The following is a 26,453-nucleotide window of genomic DNA, read 5'->3' on the forward strand; positions in this document are numbered from 1 at the left end:
ACCTGTCACATGAAATTTTCATGTCAGTGAGTAAATCTACTTATTTTGTTATGTATGAATTGCTCCTTGCCACCTTTGGGCTTTTGCCTCACCTAGAACAGTATATGCCCTCTTTTAAAATAATTCATTTATCTAATACTCTTCCGTCCCTAGAGAGGTAAGACTACTTCTCCCATTACCTCTCTCTACTCCAAACACCTCTGTTCATATCTGTGCTGTAGCCATCTTGAAGCACTTAGTTTTTCATGACCATACAAGGCATCTCAAAGCCTTTACCTTTTCCCACCAGATAGTACCATTCCCCCACTTTATCAGTTTTTTCAACTTTCAAGGTCCAACCAAATGTCCTCTCCTTTATGAATACTGTATCTACTCTTCAGTGTGAATTAGTGCATCTGTTCTGTTTGCTCTGCTAATGTGCTATATCAGTCTCTAATATGGAGCATTTGTCTTGGTAATATATAAGTATCTCTTTACCTCCCTCAAACCTACCACCCTCCTTCCCAAACTTAACTTCTCTAGGGCAGGATATTTTAAACATCCAGCCAAATACTCAGTACTTTGCACACTTCTCAGTGCTTAGTGAATGAAATGAATGTATGTATGCATGAATGAATTTTTAAAATATTACTTATTAGAAAAATTTTGTTCCAAATGTAAATTTACTTCAGAAAGCCTTCTGTCTGCAGTCCTGACATTCTGATTATTCTTTAACTATGACATTCTAGCATTATTTGATCCATTAACCCTGTATTGATATCTCTTGATCTACTTTCATTTTTCAGTTTTATCTGAGGCAACATGGTATATAGTAAAAATAATATCAGTCTAAGAGGCAAGAGGCCTGGATTCTCATTCTGACTCTACTGTTGGCTTTTGCTATATAACTCTGGGAAAGTTAACCCCTTCAATTTTTTTTTCTCAAATGGTATTTAAATATTTGCCCTACCACAGATGTAAATTTTTTTTTTTTTTTTTAGATGGAGTCTCGCTCTGTCACCCAGGCTGGAGTGCAGTGGCATGATCTCCACTCACTGCAAGCTCCGCCTCCTGGGTTCACGCCATTCTCCTGCGTAGCTGGGACTACAGGCATCTGCCACCACGCCCGGCTAATTTTTTGTATTTTTAGTAGAGACAGGGTTTCACAGTGTTAGCCAGGATGGTCTCAATCTCCTGACCTTGTGATCCACCTGCCTCGGCCTCCCAAAGTGCTGGGATTACAGGCATGAGCCACTGCGCCTGGCCCAGATGTAAAATTTTTTAAAATTTTTTACTGGCCAGGTGTGGTGGCTCACGCCTGTAATCCCAGTGCTTTGGGAGACCAAGACGGGTGTATTGCCTCAGCCCAGTAGTTTGAGACCAGCCTGGACAACTAATGAAACCCTATCTCTCCCAAAAATTAAAAAAAAATTTAGTTGGATGTGGAGGTGTGTGCCTGTAGTCTCAGCTACTTGGGACGCTGAGGTGGGAGGATCACTTGAGCCCAGGAAACGGAGGTTGCAGTGAACTGAGATTGCACCAATGCGCTCCAGCCTGGGTGATAGAGCAAGACCCTGTCAAAAAAAGAAAAAATATTTTACTAATTATAACCCCCAACTAAAACTAAAACTCCTGAATTAGGGGAACCATTCTGTTTCTTTTGGTTCTCTCCGTAATATTCAGTACTTTGTACCCCTCATGTTATATAGACTGACAGCAACCTCTGGCATTTTCCATTCTAAGCTCTAAGCTCTAAAACTAGACTTCTGGATTTAGGGAGCAGCAGATCTAGTGCCTGACTTGGAGGCTTCTGACTGTATGTTTATCCATTATTGCTTTTCTGATCTCTAGACTTGTTTCCATCAGTATCACCAATGGACCAGTATTCTGTGGCGTGGTTGGAGCAGTAGCAAGACACGAATACACAGGTAGAATAGGACATTGGACTGTTATCTTTGTGAGTTAAGGGAGGAAGGTGGAAGACATGGTCCAAAAATTCTCCACCTGTCTTTCTGACACAGTTATTGGTCCAAAAGTGAGTCTTGCGGCCAGAATGATAACTGCTTATCCAGGTTTGGTGTCCTGTGATGAGATAACATATCTAAGATCCATGCTACCTGCTTACAACTTCAAGAAACTCCCAGAGAAAATGATGAAAAACATCTCCAACCCAGGGAAGATATATGAATATCTTGGCCACAGAAGATGTATGTGAGTATCATTGTGTGATAGGTTCATTCTCATCTCTTACAGAACAGTAAGTTTTTGATTACATAAAATTGGAAAAAAAGATGCTGCTAGTACTGGCATGCTAAAATAAGACACACAAAAGGAGGGTTTAGTGTCTGAGAGATTTAGCTTTTATGTTTAGCTCTTAGCTAGTTCTTCAGTGAATATCCTGTTCTCCAACAGGAAGAGAATAGCAATAGGTCACTAACCCAGATCTTTGTTCTTTTTTTCTTTGTGTACTTCACCATTCATTTACTTCCCTGAGCCTGGAACAGTCAATAATATTCCCTCTTTACTCCCTCTCCCCCCAAATTTTTAGTTTTTAAAAACCTTTTTATTCAGAACTCTGTACTTTCTTAATTATCTGAAAGTATTTGTTTATGAAGATAGTTGTTCCTAATCTATTTTTAACAGATACATTTCACTTTGTTCTTTTTCCCAGAATGTTTGGAAAAAGACATTTGGCAAGAAAGAGAAACAAAAATCGCCCTTTGTTAGGTATGTTTTCTTTTGTAACTTAAATCATATTTGTTTCAGCTATAGACAGCTAAATGTGATTTAAAAAAACAAAACAGTGTAAGACTAAATGCTTTTAAGCTTTGTTAAAAAATAGAGAGCAACTTTCTTAGTGAAATTATATTCATTTTGAAGAGGATTTACTATTTCTTTTCCATGTCAAGTATTCAGATTTCAGGTGAAGTCCTATAACTGCCTGAGAAACACCAACATTTAGTAATATTTAATCTTTGTAAGTTAGAGTTTAGTTATTAAGATCAGACAGCTTATTGTGGATCATCTTTAGAGAAAAATTCATCATCCTTAGAATAATGAAAATAGCACCAAGACTGTTGTCACCCACACTGTATATCCCCTATCTTTATATTTATTTTAGTCTATACTTATTAGTCCATTATTTTTACATAGTAGTGACAGATTTTGAAGACTAAATTGTTACTAAGAAAATTTTTACAAAAAATTAAGAGACACCTGTGTCCACAAGGTGCCTAATTTTTCTGAATGTTACTACTTAGGCTCTGGAATAAGCCCTCAAGACCAGCATATATTAACTCAGAATTGATTTTCTGGAAGGAGATATGAAGCCCCATCAATGAATGAGATTCTTCCAGGAATTCTGGAGAAAAAAAGCCATTCTTAGAGTTAGCTTTGCAAATTGATTCAAATCAATAGAGTATCTACCAAAAAGCCTGCAACAATCAATAATGTTGATTATTGATATCCAGGAGTGTTAGGTACTCCCTGTTTCTCTACAGACCGGGAGAAAGAATTGGAAGCCTTCCAAATGGCACAGCAGAGGTGTTTGCACCAGAAGAAGGGACAAGCAGTTCTGTATGAAGGTGGAAAAGGCTATGGAAAAAGCCAGCTGTTGGCTGAAATAAACTTCCTGACACAGAAGGAAGGGCATAGGTAAAGACTCCTGTTTTCTTAGTCAGAACCTACTTCTCTTGAGGCCTCTTTCCCTTGTTAGCGAGACTCTCGTGTCATTAGATTCAGCATTCTTGGACTGGTGAAGTGAGTAACCTACGTGTCATACAGGGGACTCTTGATGACCATAGTAATATTCACCAGGGTATTGCCATTGATGCTGAAGGAAGCAGATTCCAAGCAGTGCTTCTATGCCATCCAGACCCTCATGGCCATCTTCTTTGAAATTGATACATGCCCAGCCTATTACCGGCAAGAGTGCCTACAAAGACACCTTCGTGGGATAGTGGAAGAACAACTTCACTGCCTTTTTAATGACCTCTTATTTGTGAAGGTAATGAAGGCAGTGGCTTTCTGAATTGGGTTACTGTTATATTTTGTGGAAAGTCAGACCTAGGATTGTTTTCTAACCTAGTAACCTGCGGATATACATATTTTATATATATATAGTAGAGCCAAGATTTGGAATTCCTTTGACACCAAAACTCAGGCTTTCTCCTTTTGAAGAGAGTGAATTCTAGTATTGAACCTGACACTTGGTAGTTGTATGTCCTAGAGCAAATCACTTAGCCTCTCTGAGTCATAGCTTTTTCATCTGTGAAATAACAATTATAGTACTGTATGTTTTTATGTGAATTTTAAAGGAGATGGTATCTAAGAGATTGCATTGTATATTTTAAAGTGCTAAATACATTAAGGTGGCCCTCACCAGTGGCGTATCCCCAGGAATTATATCCATGTGTTCTTGAGTTGGTTACAATTTCTTTATTTTTTAACCCTACCTTCCTGTTCCCTTACCACAGAATATATCATTTGAAACCAGCATCTGGATCTCAAAAGCCTTCAGAGGTCTAGGATTTATGGGGTATCCAGTAGTGAACAAGCTAAAAATTCACTGGTCCACAATTTGTTTTATTTATCCTCTATCACTTCTCCTAATCTACCCACCCTGCAGAGTATTTTGGAATGGAACCCTAAGATCTGTCTAATCCCTCAACATATCGCTCTCTTAAGACAGGCCTTGCTTGGGTCTCTAAACCCTTGCCTACGTAGATTAGCAGTCATCTCACTTTGGCTCTCAGGTTCCTGGTAGTTCATGTGCCTCAGCCTAGCACAGGAAACAATGTTATGTGATGTCTGTTGCATCTTATTCTGACAAGTCTCACGTACAGATTTCATCCTGGTATACTTGGAATAACTGGGATACTGGAGCTGCCCAAAATGGCATTGCTAAGTTCAACCTGTCATTTACTCCTTAGTCATAACCCTTTAAGGGTTTTACTAGAGTCTGGTATGGAAAGGAGATAGATATCTGTCTCTAACCCTTCATGAACTTTCTGTCTCATCCTTTGAACTATATATTAATGTTGGATTGGCCCTTGTAACTCTGTGCTCAAACTTGCAGAAACCCATTCTCAGTCAAAATAGAATTGTCTTGTGTTCCCTTTGGAGAACCTGCATGTTTTTATTGGATTTTCATTTTAAATGCTAACATGTAATAATTTTCCTGGTCAGTTTCCTTTGTCCTTCAAAGTTTCGCACATGGATGACGTGGCCAGACAAAAGAAGGTTAAAGCATGTTTTATTAAAGTACTTCAGGAGGTGGGTACTTTCACTACATGTCACTAACTCTTAATATGTGGAGATAGTTTATGTTTAATCTGTCCACATCACACTTTGATTCAGGCATTTCTTGGCCTGCCTATTTGCCAATATCTTCATTGTTATTTTCTACTTTTAAGCTTAGATTCATCCTACAACACAGCATGGCATACAAGAAAAGATCTTTGCTCTTCCAGATCCTGTTTCTAAATAAAATTTTAGTAGTTTAATTTAAAATAGTAGTTTCTAAATGCAGTTATATAGCTATTTTATCTAGTATTTGTTAAAAATGCAGATACTCATGTTCTAACCTAGGATTATGGAATCAAAAATCTGTATGAGTAGAAACTGATATAACCATTCTGGAAAGCAATCTAAAAGCAACTAGTCAAATTTTAATAACATGTATCCTCTAGACCCAGCAATTCTACTCCTGGGTATATATCTCAACAAGTATGTTCTTAACAGTGTGGAGGCCAGGGAGGTATCGGCATGAATGCATGCATGAACATGATGGAATAAAATGCAGAATTTAGAAACAGGAGAATATATAAAAACATAGTGATATGAAATGATCTTAAAAAACACAGTCCTGGTTAGAAAGAGAGAGAGAAATAATGAGATCTGTAATACAGTTGCATTTACATTAAAAACAATTACTTGACAAAACAACAATGCATGTTTTATAAGAACACCATAGAAACAAAGAACTATGCAATGAACACATTAGAATGGTCACTTGAGGTAGCGGAGAGTGGAGTGGGAGTTCCAAATGTGATTAAAAGTAAATAGATCTTTAAAGTCTGTTTGAGTGGGGCCTGGTGATTGGGAGTGCTGGCAAGCACTCCCAGGTGATTCCAGTGCATAGCCTGATTTGGAAATTGCTGTTTTAAGGTATTATGAGTTCCCACACAAATGAAGCTTTTGCCAGAATGAAATATTTGAAAGCTTCAAGTTTGATTTGGAGAATATTTTGATGCGTATTTCATGTTTCAGGTAGAATATTTTCTTGTCCACAGAAACCCAGTACTTTTTTTAGGAACTAGATTTTATATTTATAAAGTAAAATATTACCTGGATTTAGAATATATTTTACTCCGAAAACTCTAGCCTGTGTTAACATTTTATTTAAATTATTGATGGGAAATTTATGGTAGATTTGAAAACCAGGTGACTTCATTTCTAATCAGAGGTTATTGTTTCTTTGCTGTTCTTTCCAGGCAGCGAGGGAAACACCACTGATTTTCCTCATTGATGAGGCCCAGTATATGGATGCAGCTTCCTGGGAGTTTTTGGAAACATTGCTCTCCAGTATGCCCATCATGATGGTGATGACGTTGACCCCTATCTTCACCCTGTGTGGCTGGGCCCAGCATTTCCTGCAGAGCCCTCAAGCTATCCTTATGCCTATTACGAAGTTGGCAACAACCTCGCTGTTGAGAATGGCATGTTGGGAGCTAGGGGTGGTGAGCATCCCCCAAGAGCTGCAGATGTGAGTGGCTAGGACTAACTGAGCACTTCATTAAGGGAGGAACCAGTGCCATAACATAAATGAGAAGGCACAGGTCTTACTGGAGTTGGGGGAGAGAATAGCATCAGTAACCATGATGAGGCCCCAAGACTAGATTTAAGGGAGACAGTCTTCTTGTAATCAAGTAAGGGGCTGCCTCCCTGGGCTATCCACCCAGGTTTTCACAAGACAATTAGGACTTGGGTGGCTTGCTTTATGTGTCAGTTATATGTGATAAGGCCCCTTTCTGCCGGACCCTTTAGCAAGGGAATGTTAGTTCCTTTCAACATCAATAAAAGAAAAATAGTTGAGAAAGAAAAGTTATTGCCGAAATGCATTTCAAGGCCAATCAGAAATTACTTTTTTCTATTTCTGTGCCTCTGTCCCCCTCTGTTAGTGTACGTCATGAGGAGCTGACTTTAACAAAAGAAGATTCCTCAGAGTGAAGTACCGTTACGTTTGGCTCCCCTAAAGTGGTCATCTCTAATGTGCAATCCCTTACTTACCTCCCTGCAGCTACCTTCACAGGTGCTTTGGAAATCCCCTTTATTGCGAGGTCCTATGCCAGGACCTTCTCTCTAAGGACATGTTGCTCTTTCATGACCTACAAAAGGAGGAAGAGGAAAACAGCAAGTGGGAAACCCTCTCAGGTAAGCTTAGCTTCCCAGAGTTCTACGCTGGTCCAGCTGCTGAAGTTCATTCTCCAGCATGACATCACTTGGCCTTTACAAGGTACATACCTTTTCCTTGCTAACATTGTGGGCCACACTAGGCCTTCCCAGATAAGCACACTGTACAAATCTTATACAATTAGGGTGAAAATACTCAAGACTTGCTTTGGATAACTTAATCCAATCAATCTACAATAGTTCATTTTATAAGCAGCCCAAGAGGTGGGACTAGGAAATTAGGATTTATAAACATGAAAGTCCAGAAAAAAGAATTGTACACTATTGATGAGAAGGCTGACTTGAGGATTTGGATGGGGGATGGGAGAAGGGAGGAAATTATGAGAGGAATAAAGGGTAGAAGTATGTATAAAAGCAGAAAGGCATCCCAGAGCTGTGATGTAATAGAAGCAAGAGCTGTTATAAGGTGAACAGGAATAGTGATTAGTTGTAAGATACTGATTGGTACAGAGAATGTTGTTAGTTTATAAGAGAAAATTAGAGAACAGGCAGACAGGTGGGGTAAAACACTTTAAACCATGGTACACTCCAGTCATCTTCATCCTTTAGGTTTTTTTTTTTTGACTAAATTATTATATTTTTGTGCCTTTGGAACTGCAGTCACTGAGAATGGTGCTTTCCTCAGTCATAGCCTGTTTTCTTTATAGCCAATGCCATGAAATCCATAATGTATAGTATGTTTCCTGCCAACTCTGAAGAAGGCCAGGAACTTTATGTCTGCACAGTCAAGGATGATGTGAACTTGGATACAGTACTTCTCCCACCCTTTCTGAAAGGTAAGTCCCTTGAAGACCTCAAGTGAACCAATTACAGATATCATTGCAATTAGTAATTTGGTGAGTAGTTGAGTGTAGGTCTCTCATTATCATTCTGGCTTCATTTCTTCTAAAAAAGAAATCTACCTTCTAGAAATAAGTTCTGGCATTGCCTGAAGAGCTCTTTGAAGACTTGTAAGGCTACTTGAGTAAGGTTTTACTTAAATGAGCTTATTGTTCTCTTTGGGGCTGACTGATGACTCAGAAAAGTTTTCCAATTATTTAATACAAAATAGGTCCAGAGTTTCCCTTTGTGCATATTCTTGTTCCAGAGTAGACAGTAAGCAAAGGAGATGATGTTGCTAAGATTTAAGAAAATCCATGGTGTTAGTGAAGATACAGTGTTATGCACATAGCAAGAGTTTAATAAAAAGGAAGAGTGCAAAGTAGAATGACTGATGCCATAAAGAATAACGAAGCTATCAGAATTGGGTAGGCATAGTTGGAGAGGGGATGTTCTTCTTAGAAATGAATTTTTCTTATTTTAATATTTTATTCAAGTGTTTGGTGGGCAAGGTACTAATACTAAGCCCTCGAGGAATATTGTGATGAACAAGCATACCTTCAAGTACAGTGTGGTCTTGTTGAGAAAATAAGACACACACATGAAACAGCAGTTCAGGACACCATGGTAGTTAAGGGCCAGGGCTCTAGAGTCAGAAAACCCTGGGCACCATGGACTCCTGCACTTACTGGCTATGGAACTTTGAATAAGTTAGTCAACTTCTCATCAGTCAAATGAGGACAATAATAGTCCCTGCCTCATGGGGCTAGTTGAGGATTAAATTAAATAAATTATGGCACATAATAAATATTCCATGAGTGTTAGCTATTATATTATAAGCTCTTTACTCTGGAGGTTTCAGGTTCAACTAGACAGTTTACACTGATACAGCTGTGATAGACCATGCTTAGCAATGGCTTTTCTTACTCAGAAGGAAATACAGGATGCTAACAGGACAGCAGCAGGTACTCTTCTTCAGTGAGAGTTTTCACAGGAGTTTGCATAGCACTCCAGGGGCTATTCTCTGGAGCCTCAAGTAATAGCTCAGCTGTGGGGAATGAAACTATGACTCATGGGTGCTTAGAGGCCTCATGGACCCACTAAAGGCCGTATCTCTTATAATGGCCCAAACAGGCATCGCTTTCAGGCTCTGCAAGAGGCATGACCTTTTACAAGAATGATTATACCCAAGGAAGCCCAAATCTGTGGCTTACCACCAGTTCATTCAGTTTTACCAGTCCAAATTCAATTTCCCAAGCAGAGGTTATTCTTAGCATAAGCAAAGAAGTTTGGCTAAGTAGAGTAGGGAGGATTGAGGTGGGGGCAGTAGACATGGGTAGATGAAAAGCACATCTTTGTTTTTAAAAAAACTGTACATTGGTAGCTTGATGGGGATGCTTTAAAGTTCATATGGAACCAAAAAAGAGCCCGCATCTCCAAGACAATCCTAAGTCAAAAGAACAAAGCTGGAGGCATCACGCTACCTGACTTCAAACTATACTACAAGGCTACAGTAACCAAAACAGCATGGTACTGGTACCAAAACAGAGATATAGACCAATGGAACAGAACAGAGTCCTCAGAAATAATACCACACATCTACAGCCATCTGATCTTTGACAAACCTGAGAGAAACAAGAAATGGGGAAAGGATTCCCTATTTAATAAATGGTGCTGGGAAAATTGGCTAGCCATAAGTAGAAAGCTGAAACTGGATCCTTTCCTTACTCCTTATACGAAAATTAATTCAAGATGGATTAGAGACTTAAATGTTAGACCTAATACCATAAAAATCCTAGAGGAAAACCTAGGTAGTACCATTCAGGACATAGGCATGGGCAAAGACTTCATGTCTAAAACACCAAAAGCAACGGCAGCAAAAGCCAAAATTGACAAATGGGATCTCATTAAACTAAAGAGCTTCTGCACAGCAAAAGAAACTACCATCAGAGTGAACAGGCAACCTACAGAATGGGAGAAAATTTTTGCAATCTACTCATCTGACAAAGGGCTAATATCCAGAACCTACAAAGAACTCCAACAAATTTACAAGAAAAAAACAAACAACCCCATCAAAAAGTGGGCAAAGGATATGAACAGACATTTCTCAAAAGAAGACATTCATACAGCCAACAGACACATGAAAAAATGCTCATCACCACTGGCCATCAGAGAAATGCAAATCAAAACCACAACGAGATACCATCTCACACCAGTTAGAATGGCGATCATTCAAAAGTCAGGAAACAACAGGTGCTGGAGAGGATGTGGAGAAATAGGAACACTTTTACACTGTTGGTGGGATTGTAAACTAGTTCAACCATTATGGAAAACAGTATGGCGATTCCTCAAGGATCTAGAACTAGATGTACCATATGACCCAGCCGTCCCATTACTGGGGATATACCCAAAGGATTATAAATTATGCTGCTATAAAGACACATGCACACGTATGTTTATTGCAGCACTATTCACAATAGCAAAGACTTGGAATCAACCCAAATGTCCATCAGTGACAGATTGGATTAAGAAAATGTGGCACATATACACCATGGAATACTATGCAGCCATAAAAAAGGGTGAGTTTGCGTCCTTTGTAGGGACATGGATGCAGCTGGAAACCATCATTCTTAGCAAACTATCACAAGAACAGAAAACCAAACACCGCATGTTCTCACTCATAGGTGGGAACTGAACAATGAGATCACTTGGACTCAGGAAGGGGAACATCACACACCGGGGCCTATCATGGGGAGGGGGGAGGGGGGAGGGATTGCATTGGGAGTTATACCTGATGTAAATGACGAGTTGATGGGTGCAGCAGACTAACATGGCACAAGTATACATATGTAACAAACCTGCACGTTATGCACATGTACCCTACAACTTAAAGTATAATAATAATAAATAAATTAAAAAAAAAAAAAAAAAAAAAACTGTACAGACTTTCAACATGATATATTCTAGATTTGTAGAAATCTTGTTCACTGCTGCTTGACTGATTGACTGATTGATTTTGGCAGAAATAGCAGTAAGCCAACTGGATCAACTGAGCCCAGAGGAACAGTTGCTGGTCAAGTGTGCTGCAATCATTGGGCACTCCTTCCATATAGATTTGCTGCAGCACCTCCTGCCTGGCTGGGATAAAAATAAGCTACTTCAGGTGTTGAGAGCTCTTGTGGATATACATGTGCTCTGCTGGCCCGACAAGAGCCAAGAGCTTCCTGCTGAACCCATATTAGTGCCTTCCTCTATCGACATAATTGATGAAACCAAAGAGAAGAAAACAAAGTTAGGTAAGGAAGGGCTGTTCCCTTTTACTCAGGTCTGAACAAAGAGTCCCTGTGGGGGTATCTGTGTTCAGAAAGACCATCAATATCATATATCAAGGGGTTCTCTCATTCGTTTGTTTAAAGATGGAGTTTTGTTATGTTGCCCAGGCTGTAACTCCTGAGCTCAATGGGTGCATACCACCACACCCAGTTTGAGGGTCTCTCTCTCAAAGCCTATGGCTAAGAAACAGAAAGAAAATTATCATTTAAACCATGAAGGAGACATGGATGTAGTGAAAAAATATCCTGTATTTTTCAGACTTGTCTTCATTTCAGGAATTCTATCTCCTTTTTAACCCAGGTGTTAGTATTTGTGTTTTGATTTTTGGTTCAGAAAATATTGACATAATCTTTTATTGGCTTCTAGGTACAAAGAATGAGATAAAAGAATAAACCATCCCCAATTTTAGAAACTCACAAGGAAGACAAACACATGTGGAATTGAAACAGACATGAACAAAGCAAGATATAAATAGTTTGCAATATCAAATTCTCCATATGAAAGAATAAGATTGTAACATGGACTACCCAAAGCACATATAATTCACAAATACTTTCCCTTTGACTTTGAAATATGTTTGGGCCCTATATTTGAACAGAGCATTTCCTATGATTTGGCATTTGTAATAATTTGAAGTAAAATCTCAATTTAGGAGAAACAATTAAGAAATCAGTGGTATAGAAGTACAGGATTTTTTTGTACCACTGATCATTTCTTCTCTGTTGTACTTTATACAAGATATGGTCAGTATCTCTCTCAGAATGGTACAAAATTTTTTATACAAAGGAGGCAGTAATATTAGCCTAGGGTTGTAAATAGAATTTTCATACACACTAGCAGCCATGTGCTTGAGAGTTTGCCATATTGAAGCACAAAGGATTATAAGGGAAAATCTCACTTAGATTTTCCTAAATTTCAGATGGTGGTTCAGCCTCTCTTCTCAGGCTAAAAGAAGAATTATCCCTACCTCAAACTGAGGTGTTGGAATTTGGAGTGCCTCTACTACAGGCAGCTGCTTGGGAGCTCTGGCCCAAGGAACAACAGATAGCTTTACACCTCGAATGTGCCTGCTTTCTCCAAGTTTTGGCCTGCCGCTGTGGGAGCTGCCATGGAGGAGACTTTGTCCCCTTTCACCGTTTTGCAGTTTGTTCTACTAAGAATTCCAAGGGGACCTCTCGATTCTGTCCTTACAGAGATACTGGCTCAGTGCTAACACAAGTGATCACAGAAAAATTGCAGCTGCCATCTCCCCAAGGTAAACCCAGGAGGCAGAAAGAGGATATATGGGTATTCATGTACTTGGAATTCTTCATCAAAAAGTTGAAATCAGATTAAAGGAGAAAAGTAGGTAGAAAGAACCACTTATTTATTCTTTAAGTACTAGAGATTTAAAAAAATGTAATCTCAGAGTTAAAGACTACCTTAGAGATCATATTTGTTCTGATTGGCAATCTTGGGCAAGTTACTTAACCTCAATCAATTGGGGACAGTAACAATACCAACTTCACGGGCCGGGTGCGGTGACTTACACCTGTAATCCCAGCATTTTGAGAGGCTGAAGCGGGCGGATTACTTGAGGTCAGGAGATCAAGACCAGCCTGGCCAACATGGTGAAACCCCCTCTCTACAACAAATACAAAAATTAGCCAGGTATGGTGGTGGGCGCCTATAATCCCAGATACTCGCGGGGCTGAGGCAGGAGAATCGCTTGAACCCGGGAGCCGGAGGTTGCAGTGAGCCGAGATTATGCCACTGCACTCCAGCCTGGGCGACAGAGTAAGACTCTGTCTCAAAATAAATTAATTAATTAATTAATAATAATATCAACTTTACTGGGACATTGTGGGGATTAAATTAGTTAAAATATGTAGTGTGCTCTGAACAGTGCCAGACATACGGTGATTGCTCAATACCCTTTAGCTATTGTTTTGATTATTACTATTATTTTTCAGCTCAGTACACACATATTGAGTCCTTATGTGTGTCAGATTCTATACCAAGGAATATGGTGTGAATAAGCCTTGCTCTTTGCACTTCTGAAGCTATCTGTTTTGGGGGTTACTACACACATATAGATAGAGAATTCTAGTATGGCATGGTAAAAGCAATGAAAATGAGACGGGGCCATTAACTCAGCTGGGGAAATATGTCAGTGAAGATTCTCCTTTGAAGTAGATAATGTCAGAATTGCGTCTTGAGGGATAAGTAGGAGTTAGCTACCTGAAGAAGGTTTTATTGGTTAATAGATACTCACCATAGCCTGTTAAACATATGAGGTCATTCCTCTTTGTTTAGCCTTTTCAGTTAGCTTACCTTACAGAACAACTCATCGTCTCCAGCTGTCAGAAAGTTTCTTCTTTCATCAGGATGTAAGCTGCCTCCTTGTAGCTTCATCCATTTTTCATAGTTATACCCTCTTCCATACTTGAAGATAGCTATCAAGACCCAACCAAATCCTCTTTCCCTACTTTGATAAAAGGGAGTTGGTTTGGTATTGGGGGTGGGGTGATGGTATGTGGAAAATGGTAGATAGTTGTCGACAAAAGGCTAAAATGAGGGATTTGGTGTATGATACAATTCTTCTTCTAGGTATAACATCATGACTGTGAAGGTGGACCAATGACTTGGAGCAATTAGTCATTGGTTGATGAGCTCTATGTGCATTTGTACCTGTTGTGCTTTCCAAAGTCTGGTATTGTGAAGAAACTGTGCTATTGTTCATATTTCCTGTGTGACTTTTTTGCTTTTAAGAGGTCAGTTTTGGCCCGGCCTGTTGGCTCACACCTGTAATCCCAGCACTTTGGGAGGCCAAGGTGGGCAGATCACAAGGTCAGGAGATCGAGACCATCCTGGCTAACACAGTGAAATCCCGTCTCTACTAAAAATACAAAAAAGTAGCCAGGCCTGGTGGCGGGCACCTATAGTCCCAGCTACTCAGGAGGCTGAGGCAGGAGAATGACGTGGACCTGGGAGGCAGAGTTTGCAGTGAGCTGAGATCCAGCCACTGCACTCCAGCCTGGGCAACAGAGCAAGACTCTGTCTCAAAAAATAAATAAATAAATAAATAAAAAGGTCAGGTTTTTTTGTTTTTTTTTTTTTTTTTGCTTTGGATTAGACAGCCTGGTCCATCCATAGGAAAAAGGCTCAAGACCTTCTCAGCCCAGCAGAACCCTGAGGAGGCTTCCCAGACCCGAGGCCTTTGTGCATTGCCATTGCAGACCTGGCATTGCCTGACTCCAGAGGGTACTATTACAGAGGCTATGATATGAGGGTGCCTCTTGGAGTTGTGTACTGCAGTAGAGCTGCCAATATCCTCAGTTATCTTAGCTGTGATTTAACATTATCATCAGCAAGCCAGTCCTTTTACTTAACCCAAGTTCTCCCTAAAACAGTCCTCTTAGACTCCTTATCAGTCCCACCATCCATGCTGTGAGTTGCAATGGGTAACATCTCAACATCATTCCTAATATTTGCTGTTATCTGTTAGAAGGCAGCTTCAGAACAAGAATCAAATCTGTAGGATAAAGGCTATTTAAAGCCTGCTACATAAAGCTGGAAAGCTCTCTTGGTCACTGACTAGGGAACTGTGGTATCTTATACTATCACAATTTTCTCCACTTGGTTTTAGCCTTTACAGTTCACTCTGATCTGGTCATGACCCTGATCCATATGTATTCAGGGATTTCCACTACTAGAAATAGCCAGCAAACCAGGATGGACACATTCTTTATTTTTCCTTCATCTTGAAAATACTGAGTGCCTCCTTCAAAATCAGAACTAGTTTGAAGGTTTGGGAATGATGAGAGTTACTATTTGAATCACAAGTAGTTGTGAAGGAATTTACAAACTACCATCCTAATTTTGTGTTGTAAACTGCAGAAGAAAGGTAGTCAAGAATTTAAAATGTCCTCAGTTCATCCAAACATGGAGAATTAATCATATTTTTTTTCTCCCTACAGATAGTTCTCCATTCCAGATGAAACCATCCAGAACTCAGGAGGCCTTCTCAAGTGAATGCTGCAGGTAGATAGAAATGCTGAGGATGAACATGGAGGGACCAAAAGTGACAGAAAGATGACCATTAAACTAAGCCACTTATGTCACTTGCAGTTGAGGAGTGGTGACTCTTGTACTAAGCCCAGTATTAAGGTTAACAGAGAATATTTGGAAAGGCAATTTTTGATTCTCTATAGGGAAATTATTATTTTTTTCTTTTTCTTTTGTTTTTGTTTTTTGTTTTTTGTTTTTTGTTTTGAGACAGAGTCTCACTCTGTTACCCAGGCTAGAATGCAACGGCGTGATCTTGGCTCACTGCAACCTCTGCCTCCCAGGTCACAGTGATTCCTGCCTCAGCCTCCCGAGTAGCTGAGACTATAGGCGTATGCCACCACACCCTAGTAATTTTTGTATTTTTAGTAGAGATGGGGTTTCTCCATGTTAGCCAGGATGCTCTCGATCTCCTGACCTCATGATCTGCCCGCCTCAGCCTCCCAAAGTGCTGGGATTACGGGCATGATCCACCACGCCTGGTGGGAAATTATTTCTTAATGGTTGAGAAAAACTTTTTAAAAACACGTTTTTCTTTTTCTGTCGCCCAGGCTGGAGTGCAGTGGCACCATCTCGGCTCACTGCAACCTCTGCCTCCCAGGTTCAAGCGATTCTCTTGCCTCAGCCTCCCAAGTAGCTGGAGTTACAGGTGCATGCCACCACGCCTGGCTAATTTTTGTATTTTTAGCAGACACAGTGTTTCGCCATGTTGGCCAGGCTGATCTTGAACTCCTGACCTCAGGTGATCCACCAGCTTCAGCCTCCCAAAGTGCTGGGATTACAGGCGTGAACCACCACACCCAGCCTTTTAATAGCTTTTAAGTGCATTTTATATGTAGCATTTTTATTTCCAGCTATAGATTTGTCTTCTTAATTATTTTAGCCCAGATGATATTAAAATGAACATACATTTCGTAACCATGTACCTCCTGGATCTCTAATGCTTTTCAGTTTCAATGTCCCTACCTGGAGTGCACCAGCCACTCTATATACAGTTTCCCATCCCACTTATCTAACTTGATTTCTTACTGTTTTCAAACAAAAAACTGTTTTGAAACAAAAATTTCAAAAAAAAATCAAAAAAAATTTCTTACTGTTTTCAAACAAACAAAAAGACACACTAACCTGTGTGTCTTTGCTCACACAATTCTCCCTCGTAAAATGCTGAGTGACCTCCACATCTCTCCACCTATCAGTATGTTGACCATCCTTCAAGGCCCTCCTCAGTCTCCACTTTTTTAGATCATTATAGCTTAGAGAGATCTGACTTTTGAGCTCAGCGTGCCTGTGAAAAGTACACTAGATTAGAAGTCAAAGTGGTAAGCTCTAGTTTTGGTTCTACTTCTCAGTACGAAGCTATATGTAATTTCTCTGAGCCTCAATGACCTAAAAGAGGTAATTTTTGCCTGCCTGAATGAGAGAGTTGTTGTAGGATTAGATGATGATATATAAAATAATATTAAAATGTGGTATTAGAAAATTCAAATATGCTATCAGAAAAAATGTATTATTATTGCTTTGTATCATTTTTATGTTTTATTTAACATTTAGATTGTTATTTAACTATTCAAGTGTGGTATTTCCCCATTTAGATTGAGCTATTTAGATTGGCTTTCAGCTTTTAAAAATTCCTAATAGAGCTTTGCAGTTACAGCTCTGGTCCCTGACTTTTAAAATTTTATGGAGTAATTGAGGAGAAGGATAGACAAATAATTAATGAATGATACAGGAAAGCTTCCTGGAAAAAGTGACTTTGAGACCTGGTAATGCCCCAATAAAGGTGGCCACTCTCAGTTTTTCATTTTCTTTCCACAAAGAACAGAGGAAGAGTTCCTAGATCAAGTGAAGAGGAAGCTGGCTCAGACCAGCCCTGAGAAAGACCTGTTGACCACAAAGCCTTGTCACTGTAAGGATATCCTGAAGTTAGTGCTCTCACCCCTCACCCAGCATTGCTTGGTCATTGGAGAAACGACCTGTGCATTTTATTACCTGCTGGAGGCTGCGGCTGCCTCCTTGGACCTGTCAGACAATTATATGGTGAGCAGGCTCTGCAATCTGCCCTTCAGCTGAGCCTTTTACTTTGAGAATTTGATTGAGATCTCTTACAATCATAACCATGAGTGAAAAGTGGAAGAAAGTAGGAGAGAGAGAAGAGCTAGAAAGGATTTAGGAAAAAACATGAAGTGGGAATATGGTAGTGGAATAGCACCAACCCATGCTGGCACTGCCCCTGACTCTTGCACAAGCAGTCCAGCTCCTGTTTCTAGCTTGAAGTCCAACTCTGTTTCAAATTCTGATCTTGACCCTCATCATAACCTTACTCCAGCCTTTGCCCTAATCACACCAGCATCATCCTAATCCTAATCTGGTTTCTTTATCCCTTGCCCTGTTTGGAGGCCTTCTTTTATTTAAGGAAGGCAAGCAGTCTTCTGGGCCAACCCTCAGCATTTTCATTTTTGAAAAAACACAAAGTGAAGATCTGTCAGTTTGAGGAGGCTACTTTCTGCCGTCTTCTGTCAGAGGTGAGGACAGGGGTGACCTTGAAGTGCTGGCTATTTCTCCTTGAGGGTTACCCTATTATTTCTTTTAAAATCTCTTCATTGTTTTTTGTGTATGATTATAAATGTGATAATGTGATAAAAGGTTTATTCACATTTAAAATATAGAAATATATAATAGGTAGAAAGTGAAAGAGCTCCCACTAATCCTACACCCCCCCACCATAATTAATAATTGTATGCATGTTCCACCAACTGTACACACACAGCCATATCATTGTTTTCCATTATTTTTTAATAGGATCATATTCTACATTTTCTTGTTCCTGCAGTTTGCTTTTATTCTTAATAGTACAGACAGAACCTATTTACATATTGGTGTGCATACCGATCCACCACATAGTTGCAACTGCCAAGTACTCCATTGGCTAGATCATAGCTTAGCTCTTCCCTTCTTCGGGTGCATTTAGGTTATCTCTATTTTGGGGATTATTATAAACATTGCTACAGTGAATATTCTTCTTAAGTATCTCTTTCTCTCCTTGTGAGAGTGTTTTTGTAAGAGAAATTTCCAAAGGTGGCAATGCTAAGACACAATTTTAAAATTCATAAATACATCACCAAATTGCCAAACAAAAATATTGTATCAACTCAAGTTTTTCCCATTTCCTCATATCCTTACTAACATCAGATACTACCAGTCTTTTCTAACCTTGCTAATTCCTAGACAAAGTTATATTGTTTTAATGTGTTTCTCTTAATTAATAAGGTACATCATTCTTCTAGGTTTATTGGTCATTTGTATTTTTTTGTGAATTATCCATTCATGTTCATTGAAGTAGATATAAACTAATTTGCTCATTGGAGTATATGTAAACTAATTTTAATGTAAACCTTAGGATAATTTGGTTAGGATAGTAAACTTAAGGTACATAATGTCTTCAAGGCCAAAGGGAGTATTAGAGTTGTCACATTGTTGCATTATTTATGCTTCAACCAAGAGGTCTTCAGAGCAAAGTTAAATAATTATTCTTTCCCTTTATAAGTGAGAGTTATTGTACAGTCCTCCCAAGATTGTTCTTTGTTCTAGAATCACATAGACTTTATCACTTTCTTGAGGGATTCAGCCTTAGAATGTGAAGATATAGGATAACTTCAAGGTAGTTCCCCAGCTCCCACCCCACATCTACTGTGAGTCAACCTATTTTGGAAGAGAGATAAAGGATTTGGTGATATTATAGATGCTTTCTATGTCATGTGAGAGCATCTGAGTCTCCACTCAAATGACAATCCCTTCTCAGTCTAGCAGCATCACATTTTAAATCACAGCCTTCCTCTACTGCCCACTGACAAATGTGTGGGAGATGAGAAAGGAGGATACTTTCTCCATAATCCTACTTTCTCAACCCTTTACTCACTTATGGCCATACTGGTGCTTGTTAGGGTGACTGCTAACCAGGCTATGCTCTAGCTCAGCTCACTCTTAGCACCTCAGTAACCCCAACTGCACATCTCAAAATGAAAGAGCCAGTGTGTTATATCCAAAACCTTGTATTTACATTAATTCTTCTTGTTTTCCCATCTCCAGGTCTGTTTCAACATGGGACACATCACTTTAGCCAAAAAATTGGCTAGGAAAGCCCTTCGGCTGCTGAAAAGGAATTTCCCTTGGACCTGGTTTGGTGTCCTTTTCCAGACATTCCTGGAAAAGTATTGGCATCCCTGTACCCTGAGCCAACCTCCAAACAACCCTAGTGAGAAGTGAGAAGGCTTCCTAAGACTGTAGTTAACTAGCCTGAGCTTTGCCTTTTTGACCTAAAACTACTCTTTTTCTATCAAATAATCTTCAAGCATCTAACAGACAAGCAGATAACAAGATATATAACAGATAACAAGATATATAACAAGATATATAACATATATGTATATGCATGTAACAAATAAGTATATAACATACAGTTCTAACTCTTCCACCTTACTCCCCCAGCCAATTACATGTAGCAAATAGGGATTTAAAGAATGAATCTTTTTTTGAAACCTCTCTCTGAACTTTTCCTGATCAAGAGGCATTAATTAAAATGGCATATGCAGTTAGGAGTAGTGGGAGCCAAGGACTATTTCTGAATTTGGACATCTGTAGATGGCCCCATGATGAGTAGACTTGGAGCTCTTGTAGGGAGGGAACTTTGGGCATTAGTAAAGAATAAGGGTGTGCTAACCACCCTGTGCCTTGCAACAGTAAGAAGAATTTGGCAGTTCTGCAGCAGCAGGTGCATTGCCTGTCCCTACTCTGGCAGCTCTATAACCTGGAGGCCACAGCCAGTAGCTACAGGTTTGCCTGCCTGGCTACTCTTATGCAGAAGAATTCAGCTGAGGAGTTTGCAAATGAAGCCCAGGTAAGCAGATCCTTGCTTTACCTTTGGACCTCACTCAGAAACCAAGTTCCTGGTTTAGCATGGTTCTCCAATAACCCAGACAATGCTGATCATGTGTTCAAGTGAGGTTTCTCAGTTTGCAGTTTATAGATGGGTTTCCAGGTATAAGATTATCTGTGAACTCCCAGAACGGAATGCAGAATTTTATGTGTATATTCAAAAGAACCTTTGGGGGCTGGCAGGAGGAAGAAAAGGGGTCATTGCTTTCATCAGATTCTCAAAGAAGCCTGTGATCTAAAAAAGATTTAAAACTGCTGATTTAGGAAAAAAACAAAAGGAAATGTGTCTTCCTCATTTTAGTGTCTTACCTTTCTCTCTGTCTTATCCACATATTCAACAACGAACCATTTGGTGAACACCTATTATATGCCAGGCACTGATCTTGACTCCAGGGAAATATAATAAGTAAAATATACAGTATGTTAGGTGATAATCAATGCAGTGGAGCAAAATAAAGTGGAGGCAAGGGGATATGGAGTTCTGTGAGGTGAGGGGTGGGGTATAGTTTTGAACAAGGTGGTCAGAGAAAGCTTTGCTGAGCAGGTGACATTGGAGTAAATATCTGAAAGAGGCGAGAAAGTCAGACTGTCTGGGAGTAGAGTATCCAGGCAGAGGGCACAGTGAATGCTCAAGGTATATCCTCTGTGTTTGAAAGACAGTGTGACTGGAGGGGAGGAAGAGGAGGAGAGTGAACCAAGAGATGAGGTCAGAAGGACCGGGAAGGGGTGGTGTGGCAAATGGTGCAGACCCTAGATAGGCCACTGTAGGAGTTTTGGCTTTTACTCTGAAAGAGATGGGAAGCCGTTAATGGGTTCTGAGAAGAGGGGTGACAGTATCTACTTATATTTTAATAAGATCATTCTGTCTGCTGTGTTGAAAGTAACATGAAGGGGACAAGGGAGGAAGCAGGGAGACCAGTTAGGAAGCTAATGCAGTAATCTAAGCAAGAGATGGTGATAGCTTTGATTATTGTGGGGAAAAAAGGTTAGGGGTTTAGAGGCAATAGGATTCACTCATGGATCAGTTCTGGGATGTGAGGGAAAGAAGAGTCAAGGATAATCCAAAAAGTTGTGACCCGAACTTCTAGAGGGACAGAGATGCTCTTAATTGGGATAGGGAAGTCTGTAGGAAGAACAGATTTGGGGGAAGATTTGGGAGCTAGGCTTTAGACATATTTTATTTGAGATGCCCATTAGACATCGAGGTGGAGACAAGTCTGGTGAATATGAGTCCAGGTGAATATTCAAGTCTGGGATTCATGGGAGAGGTCTGAGCTGGAAATAGACATATGGGAACCATCAGTGTACAAATACTGTTTAAAGTCACAGGACTGTGTGAGAACACCAAGGGAATTAGTATAGAAAAGTTCCAGGGACTTTGTTAACAGCTCCAGTGTTAAAAGGTCAGAGTGGTGAGGAGAAACCAGCAAAAGAAACTGAGAATAAGTTGCCAGGGAGACAGGAGGAAAACCAACAGAGCCTGGCATGCTGGAAAGCTAGGGAAGACAGTGTTCCAAGAAGAGAACACTATTTCAAGTGCACACATAGTTATATAGAACACTATTTCAGATGTGCACATAGTTACATAGAGATCTAGGCAGCAGCCTTGAAGAGCTCTATGGAGCAAATATCAGAGGTCTTAAATTAGAAAACAAAGAAGAGGTAGTTTAATCAGTGTTTTGAAAGGGAAAGTCATGGATTGGAGAGGAAAAGCAGGAGCATGTAGAGAAAGTGGTTTGTTTAAAGAACAGGCAGTGAGAATGATCCAGTTAGAAGTGTAGGGGTGAGAAGGAGCATATTTTTCTAGCTGGGTTGGAGGCAAGTTGTGGGATACCAGGAGTTTAGACTGAGTGAGCAGCAAGGCATCATAATAGGCTCTTACATAGGAAAGGAACAAAATGGAAATGTTACATGAATGTACAATGGGAATATTTTGCCCTGTGTTTGTTTCCCTGCAGGTTGTCTCTACCTATGTGGAGCTCTCTCAGTTCTCCCAGAGCATGGGCATCAAGGACAAGTGGCTGCACTGTGAGCAGATGGCCATTCAGAAAAGCAGTTTATGTTGGTTCTCCAGGGAGGGATTGTTGGCCACAGCTCAGCTCATGCAGGCCCTGGCCTACACCAAGCTCTGCCTTGGCCATCTTGACTTCTCCATCAAGCTGGGTAAAGGGACTTAGGGATGGTGGGTCTAGGGCTTTTAGAGAGTACATGTTCACAGCTGGACCTCACACGGTGCTCTTGAACCTCCTCAGGTTTTCAAGCTCGTGAGATATGCAGACACCTCAAGAAACCAGCTCTGGAGAATCTGGTTCTCTCAGTTCTCTTCAGATCTGCATTTCTGAAGAAGAAGTATTAAGATCATTTTCTGTCATTTGTATTTGTTTCCTAAGAGGGGTGTGTATATTTTCCCAGAGAAGTTTGGAGTGGAGAGGGAGATGCTATTCCATTTCCACACCCCGGGATATCCTTCCCTTGGCCACTCCAGCCACATTCTTAAGTGTGGAAGAATCAGGAGTGGAAATGCAGAGTCAGAGCTACTATATATTCCTCAGCACTTGGGGGCTCATGGACAAACTTTCTTCAAAAAAAAAAAAACTCTGCAGGGAGATAGAAAATTGCAGCAGCTGAAGACCCTGGAAACTGCCTCAGTGGCAGCCTCCCACCTCCTTTGCCTAGAGATAGGTCTGATCCCAGGCATAGATGTTCTCTATATAAATAGAGCTATGAAGAGATCTAAAGGATGTTAGGCTGCTTTGAAGGTGTAAGACCCCTTCCTTTCCTACCCATCCTCCTCACTCCCTAGCTGGTCCCCCTCACTCCCTAGCTCTGTCTCTCGGCAGATTTGGTCTGTGTGTCCATGTACTGGAGAGTCAGTGGGCGCTCATTTCTCAGGGTTATGATGTCCTTGGCCTGGCCTGCTTTTACTCTGCTTGCTTAGATCTGCTGCTCTATGGAAAAGGTAAATCTTGCACAGGTCTCTGCTGTACTCCTGAGGGATTCAGACCTCAGATGGGGCTCTAGGTTTGGAATACAGGCAGTCATGAACCTGTCCCTCAGGCATGGCCTCTGCCCCTGACCTCTGGCTCCTTAAAGTCTCGGAACCATGTTGTGATTCAGGGGTGTCTGCCTTTGGGGTCTTGTTTCCTTCCCTGTATCACATATCTTCTATACCCTGGTTCCTACACTGATAGTATATACTAGCATGGTTACCTTCTCTGTCCACAGGATTGCTGTTTCGGCCCTTTAGTGAGTGTCTGCGTTTCGTTCAAATCTACGAGCACAGCCGTGTTCTGTTCTCTCAGAGCAATGTCATGCTGGGGGTCCACTCCTCCCTGGCCATGTGGTAATGTCTTACTCAAGGGTTGTGGAAAAGGATAGACATTTAAGTCATTTAAGCTGTCTCTCCCCACCTGACAGGACTGTTGAACATCTCTAACCAACTTTTAAAGACCATTCACCTCCCATACCCTCCCATCTTATTAAAAGGGCTTTTGTCCTTTAACAGGTTTTGGCCTGTAGGTCAAGGGTTACATTTAGGGTTACACTTAACTGCTAGAGTAACCCATAGCAAGGCTGAATATAATTGGTCTCTTTTTAAGTTTCCTTGTATGTGAGTTAGTAGCCTTGATCACTTTCTAGCATCACAATTCTGACTGTCCAGAAGGTCTTAGAGCCTTAAAGAAGTGACGATTTTAAGCAAAAGTCATGGTTGGTAAGCAGCAGATATTGCTGAGAGCTATTACTCTTTTCCTCCAGGTTTGCCCAGGAATCACAGTGGGGCCTGTTTGAGCACTATTTCTCCAAGGCTTGCCAGTTGGTGAAAAGAACCAATGCTTCGCTATTTGGTGCACATGGCTTTGTCCGATTCCTAGAGTGCCATGTGCTAATGTTACAGAAAATACCAGAGGGTATCTTCATGCATATTCCTCTAGAGCTTCGCAGCCAAACCCTTGAGGTACCTGTTTCTCAGCTGTCCTTCAACTAACACCTAATTCACTTAGTTCTACCCTGTGATGCTCTTTCTACCACCTGCATCTCTTCCTTGTTTTCCCTTTTACTGGTTCTATCTTCCTTTACTCTTTGAATCCTTTGTTTCTCCACCTAGAAAGTTTCCACCTACCTTATGTATCCTGCCAGATATTATTGTATCTACTCCTGGACTGGGTTTCTTTCCACCTTTGCCAGCTACTACCCAGTATCATTAAAATATTAACATTTAGCCTTGCTCAGTGGACCTGTACTCTATGGTTCAGTCTGTAATTTGACACATCTCCCTACAGCCCTTCTGAGTCTAAAACACATTGCAATTCCTCTGTATCCCAAAACCAGTTTTCCAGGCCTATTTTGCCATCAGTAACTCCTCCCTGTTCCCTCAGCCATGAGTGAATATGCTGAATGAGGACCTTTGTAAGTTCTGATGAAGTGGCATGTTAGGAGAATGATGCACTAATCCCAGAGCTAATGGACCTTCCTTTCCTTTCAGTACTTTAAGGAGTTCTTCTCTCGATGTGTGACCTGCCCTGTCTATCACCAGTGGGTATCTGAGCTTAAGGCCTCTGTAATGAGATGTGAAAAGAGAGAATTCATGTCCCTGACTAACAGCATCAGACCTTTTGACACTTGCTTGACCAGGATTTGGATAAAAGGAGAATTTCTGCAGGAAAATAACTCTTAGAAAAGAAATTTAGGAATACAGAGTAAGCATTTCTTCCTGGAACCCTTGTGTGAGAGACATAAAGACAGTCTCAGATTCTTACTCATGAGCAGTCAAAGGCTGCACTTCTGAAGTAAAAAGGGACACACAGATGTAAGGAGTTAGTCCTTGCTCCAGAGGTAAGTATAATCCTCTTCCTAATGCTAGGCCCTGCCTGGACAGATAGGAATCCCTTCTATTGTTAAACAGCAATTTCTTCAGCTTCTCTCAGCTCTTTGTTTCAGTATTGGTAACCCTTAGGCATAGAAAGTTCTTCCTTGCTTTTAGCCAAAGCAATTGGGTTGTTTCCTTGGAATAACTGGATGGTCACTAAGGAGAGAAAAAGGTCTTAGAAGTCACAATGTAATGTCTGTGAAGGTGAATGATAACATTAGGCAAGAAAAGGAGAGGAAAGAATATAGTTCCTTTCCTCAGAGCCCTGCAAATCTCCTTCTTTCCCAGGGCCACTATTAACTTTGTAATTGCTGAGGACATTCTTTGTATTTATCACATTCTTTATGTTCCTTCTTTCAGGATTTAACAGAGTGGCTGATGTCAAGGAGAACAAGGATGCAGAAGAAACTCAAGATGTATGTGTTAAAAGAACAATAACCTGAAGGGACCATGATTCTCTTATTGTATATAACACAAGGAAATGCCCCAGATTCTCCTTTTAAATATATAGTGTACATATTAAGTATACTAGCCTTTATAGTTACTGCTATCTATATGTTTATCAAAATAAAAGACTATTTTTTTCTAAAACGTGCCACTTAGATTTTTTTTAACTCTTAAAAGTCATTAGCACAACTCTACCAGAAGTTAAAACCAGGAGTAGACAGGAGGCCTGGAAGGCTTTAAGATGAACTGATTCCATCTTTTGTAAGGTGAGATCCATTAGCAGATGAAAAACTATGACCCTAATAAAGAAATTGCCATTACTTAAGGAGGGCTGGTAGTGCGAGTGCCTTCGTGTTGCCCTCTTTTGGCACAGATTTGGTGATGGGCTCCTAAGAAGTCAAGGAGTCTTGAGAGGTACAAAGGGTTGTGGGAATCCATTTCTCCTTTGTGCTGTGTGATTTGGCCATTCCCAGGTAAAACTGCGAAGTTGCCAAAGTATGTGTAACTTTAGCTTTCTCCCTTTTTCTTCTCTTTGGAGTTGCCATCTTTGGCCTTT

General features: G+C 40.4%; 1 protein-coding gene across 25 annotated transcripts in view; it reads left to right on the forward strand.

Annotated features, from left to right (window-relative positions):
• LOC101022784 (adenylate cyclase type 10-like) overlaps window positions 1-26,041 on the forward strand; it is a 40,520-nt gene extending 14,479 nt beyond the window's left edge. For 10 of the 25 annotated variants that reach the window (XM_021937243.2, XM_021937245.2, XM_021937247.2 and 7 more), the window contains 22 exons: window positions 1,831-1,907; window positions 2,001-2,190; window positions 2,651-2,706; window positions 3,450-3,633; window positions 3,796-3,985; window positions 5,167-5,253; window positions 6,474-6,745; window positions 7,280-7,413; window positions 8,100-8,228; window positions 11,295-11,567; window positions 12,524-12,859; window positions 15,564-15,627; window positions 17,469-17,688; window positions 18,048-18,173; window positions 19,738-19,910; window positions 20,389-20,545; window positions 22,542-22,746; window positions 22,836-22,932; window positions 23,424-23,542; window positions 23,809-23,926; window positions 24,340-24,538; window positions 25,067-25,928. In XM_021937243.2, the coding sequence (XP_021792935.1) occupies window positions 1,831-1,907; window positions 2,001-2,190; window positions 2,651-2,706; window positions 3,450-3,633; window positions 3,796-3,985; window positions 5,167-5,253; window positions 6,474-6,745; window positions 7,280-7,413; window positions 8,100-8,228; window positions 11,295-11,567; window positions 12,524-12,859; window positions 15,564-15,627; window positions 17,469-17,688; window positions 18,048-18,173; window positions 19,738-19,910; window positions 20,389-20,545; window positions 22,542-22,746; window positions 22,836-22,932; window positions 23,424-23,542; window positions 23,809-23,926; window positions 24,340-24,538; window positions 25,067-25,258 (3,598 nt within the window). In that variant the 3' untranslated portion in view covers window positions 25,259-25,928. Of the gene's footprint in view, window positions 1-1,830; window positions 1,908-2,000; window positions 2,191-2,650; window positions 2,707-3,449; window positions 3,634-3,795; window positions 3,986-5,166; window positions 5,254-6,473; window positions 6,746-7,279; window positions 7,496-8,099; window positions 8,229-11,294; window positions 11,568-12,523; window positions 12,860-15,563; window positions 15,628-17,468; window positions 17,689-18,047; window positions 18,174-19,737; window positions 19,911-20,388; window positions 20,546-22,541; window positions 22,747-22,835; window positions 22,978-23,423; window positions 23,543-23,808; window positions 23,941-24,339 lie in introns of those variants that run through there. The other 15 variants (XR_002521546.2, XM_021937227.2, XM_021937228.2 and 12 more) reach the window with 15 other exon arrangements.
• Window positions 26,042-26,453: the final 412 nt, after the last annotated feature.

Source organism: Papio anubis, chromosome 6 (genome assembly GCF_008728515.1).
Source record: "Papio anubis isolate 15944 chromosome 6, Panubis1.0, whole genome shotgun sequence".
NCBI lineage: Eukaryota > Metazoa > Chordata > Mammalia > Primates > Cercopithecidae > Papio > Papio anubis.